We start from the raw sequence: 4,271 nt of genomic DNA, 5'->3' as shown, positions 1-4,271 counted from the left end.
GTTGTTATTGTAGTGGGCGTTGCTGGCGGTGTGTGTGATGTTGTGGTTGGTATAGTGCGTGTGTGTGTGTGTGTGTGTGTGAGAGGGGATGTTGCTGTTATTGTTGTTATTCTTTGCTACTCTAGGCACAAGGCCCGAAGTTTTTGGGGAGGGGGGCAACTGGTACTTAATTTATCGACCCCGAAAGGATGAAAGGCAAAGTCGACCTCGGCGGAATTTGAACTCAGAACATAAAGACAGACGAAATACCGCTAAGCATTTCGCCCGGCGTGCTAACCTTTCTGCTAGCTCGCCGCCTTTTTATTGTTGTTATTGTGATTGTTGTTATCATCGCTGATTTTATAATTGTTGTTGATTTGATTTCGTATGTTTGTGTTGATGTTGATGTTGTTGTTATAGTTGTTGTATTATCCTTACTTCCATCTTATTTTTAAGAACATTTCATCAATCTCGGACAAACAATTAATTCTTCTGACCTTCTAATATGTAGCGAATTTCGGTGGTAACTCGAAGGCATTCATCCGAATCTAGCTGTACTGCACCGTATATTCCAGTGGTGTAATTATTATTGTTGTTGTTGGTGATAACTATTATTTTGTTATAAAATTAATTGTTAAAAAAATTGAATTTTATTGAGATGTTCTAAAGACGAATTACATATGCTAAAATTCAATAACCACATTGGAAATAAAACTATTGAAGTACAATAAAATCATTATTTTCATTTTTACAAAATACCAACCACATCTAATACTTGAAAAGATTGTTTATAAAATGTTATCGTATTCGTGTGGTTATAATTTAGCTTTGAATTTGATGGCGATTGGTGTCAGCGTGTCGCTTAGTTTGGTGGTAAATCCACAGACTGTACCTCAGGTGTACGGTTTCAAAACTGGTAATCACCTGCTAGCAACTTCCTTTTTCCGTTTTATAAGGGTAGATACCCAATCTTCTGCTGCTGTCCTTACATCTTTTCTGTGCTGGAGATTTAGTTTCTTGTTTGCAAAATGTCATTCGTATGTTTGTTGTGAACTCCACTTGCCATTGTTTGACATAATAACAAGAAATATTTAAACGAATATTAACAAAAATATTTATGAATGAAAGCTACAAGAAATATTTTTCTACATTTGTGGTCAATATTTGAATGTAGTTTTCACTCTTAGCTATTTCTATCTACCATTATCTAGAATCTTGTATTGACATGTATAGCTATAGCAACGTTTGTCAATGCGTAACAGTCAATTTTATGTTAAACCATATTACATGAATATTTAACGCTCAAATAAAATACTGTCTTTAAAGCAATATTTTGATAAACTAGGAAATAGCTTAAAAATTTTGTTTGTTTAACATTTATGTTTCTAAAATGGCTTTATAAACTTTGGTAGTTCCTGAGATTATGATAAAGAACATTCAAGTAAAAGCAAGATGCAACATCACCTTTCTTGGGTAATTAAGTTGGACGGAAGGAACGGTACAAGTGGTTCAGAAACATCACTATACTCTCATAGTGTTACTCCATTATAGGGTCTTGCCATCAAGTTGGAGCTGTAGAAGTCACCGATCAGAATATATCATTGTTCAATATTTGAAATTATATAATTTATTATGAAATATATCATTTGTGTGGATTTCCCAATATCTTGGAACATTTTTGCTAGGAATATTTTATCTGATAAGAATTAAACATAAAAAAAAAAAAAGAAATCCCTCTTCGTTTAATGTCAGTTTTCATGTTCATGCTATTAATCTAATCAAAACGACGCGTAGAATAATTATAATGATAATAACGAGAAAACCCACAACCACTGATATTTTGATTAGTCTTCCTGCACCAGCGTTTGCTTCCTGTGCGCCTTCTATATTACCAGATAGGGCCATTCTTTGTGCCTAGAAGATAAAATGAAAGTTTTTATTTAAAATATGTAAACAGAACTCAATAACAAATACATCGGTTTCAAATGTTGGCACAAGGCCAACAACTAGTACTTATCGACCCCGAAAAGATGAAAGGTAGAGTTGACCTCGGCCGATTTTGAACTCAGATATTTAAGGCTGACGAAATAACACTAAACATTTTGCCTGGAGTTCCAGCGATTCTGCCAGCTCACCTCCTTAACAACAACAAATATAGTTTGTTCTTAATAAAAGGATCGATGGTGGGATGCTGGCGTGACTATAAATTCTACTAATATTTTTATAGTGTGGGTGTGGTGGTGATGAACTGATATTATTTATCAGTTTCATAACCATTGTTCTTATAAAAGTAGATATTTTACAAAAGCCCGTTGCTACTTTGGTGTTAGAGCTATTATATGGACACTGGATTAATAGAAACCTTATAATGACATGGTAAGTTGGCAGCGATATAAGAGATGAGTGGGAAAAGACTGTTGTGGTTGAAATACTAGGAGTGGTTATTGTTAGACATAATGGAACAAACAGGTATTACAGGTGACCCTTTATATAAGGGACCTTATCACAATTATTACAATCATGCTACTCGTTTGGTCTTATTTAGGACCTTTTGTTTTGCTTCTCCTGTATGATCATCAATTAAATGCTTATCAGTTCCATGACAGAGCCACAATCAGTCTATGACATAACCACTAGGAGACAACGCAACTCATGCTGTTAGAAACAGCAGCCAAATTCTTCAAATCACAATATGCTCTCTTTAAAAAATGATATTAGATAATATCACGTTGGATATTATAATCTAAATACAGCCTGAAAATGCCTGGAATATCATAGATACCTCATTTTTGTTGTTAAAATGTGTTGATGCAATAAGTGTCTCCACATACTGTCTCCACTTTGGAAATATTCGACCGGTGCACGCACTGCTCCACAGAAAGAAAAAAAAAACAACAACCTGGAGACAGCAGCTGAACAACGGTCTTTTTGGGTATGGTATAGGAGATTGTAAGTCAGTCAGCTGACCAGATTACATCAAACGCTGAGACAAAGAAAAGCTAACCAGCACTTTATACCACCACACACACACACACTTAATGATCCAGAGCGGCCACCTGGATAATCTAACTCCATGTCCTTATCGTATTAATTCTCATCCTACTACGGGCTGCTAAAGCAGTCTACCATAATATAGCAAAACTTACCATCAAGGATATCCCGTTGCCACCCAAAAAGAATATTAAGAATATTTAAAAGATCTCTTCGAGAAAACTAATTCTTTTATCCGCCGTATGAGGTGGCGCGCATACCATTTTGACCGGGGAAAAGAGAAGAAACACCATAATCAATGAGATGCTATAGTATTTATTTAAAACTCAGAACTAATCCGAACTAATCCGAACTAATCCAACTAATCCGAAACTAGCCGGATTCGAAGACAATCTTTGCAGTATAGCAAAAAGCATTATATTCCACAGATTACTCTAAGAACAAACCAAAATGTAAGGAAAAAGCACATACCAGTGAAGGAACTCAAAAAGAAAAGGGATTCTTGTGCATTTAGACAAAACTGGTAACTTGTATCACTTATACAGTTTATACAATCTCCGCTTAAAAAACGAAGTACTAAAACACCACAAAATAACTAATGTTGATGACTTAATTAACCTAAACTTACAAACTAGAAACGAAAGTTGAAAAAATTAAAGCAAGAAGACAGGAGTGAACCTTACCTGCCCAGAACCCCTCGAATCAACTTGAAGTACTATAAACCTAACTTCACTAGTAACCCTTCAGTAAGATTGATATGCCCCTAAAAAAATATACATGTATGTATGGTTCTTTGAGTGAACAAATAGAGACATGTGCAGGGAATCGCCAACCAACTATCACAATTTCTTCAAAGAGACGGTTTCTGCACAACAACGTTTAAGGAACGAAAATTTATTTATCGAAAAGAACAGAACACGCCTAAATATGAACACATAACCAACTTTGGTCTCAGTATATATTTTAATTCAGGATCACATATCCATCACTGTACATATTTAATCTCTACTTTTACTCATGAGTTTTTGTATGCTTATTTATCTCACCGAAAAAAAATATCAATTACCTCTCCTGTCCCGAATAATAACTAAAACCAATTACCTCGCCTTAGATTTTTCTACTTGTTGATTCATTTACAAAATTTCGTAGAAGAACATGGACTAAAATCTTCTGACGAAAATACGAAATCACAATAATTTTAATGTTATCATTAGCGAAAGCAAAACCGGTCGAGAACCACAATACTCTTTCATTTAAAATATATTAAAACTATATAAACTGTGAATTTTCCTTCTTCTATC

General features: G+C 34.6%; 1 protein-coding gene across 2 annotated transcripts in view; it reads right to left on the bottom strand.

The window, feature by feature from the left end:
• Window positions 1–610: 610 nt before the first annotated feature.
• LOC106884204 (annexin A7) overlaps window positions 611–4,271 on the bottom strand; it is a 20,228-nt gene continuing 16,567 nt past the window's right edge. For both annotated transcript variants that reach the window (XM_052975775.1, XM_014935452.2), the window contains one exon: window positions 611–1,893. In XM_052975775.1, the coding sequence (XP_052831735.1) occupies window positions 1,863–1,893 (31 nt within the window). In that variant the 3' untranslated portion in view covers window positions 611–1,862. The remainder of the gene's footprint in view (window positions 1,894–4,271) is intronic.

This window comes from Octopus bimaculoides, chromosome 2 (genome assembly GCF_001194135.2).
Source record: "Octopus bimaculoides isolate UCB-OBI-ISO-001 chromosome 2, ASM119413v2, whole genome shotgun sequence".
Lineage (NCBI taxonomy): Eukaryota > Metazoa > Mollusca > Cephalopoda > Octopoda > Octopodidae > Octopus > Octopus bimaculoides.
This window is presented reverse-complemented; position numbering and strand designations above follow the sequence as displayed.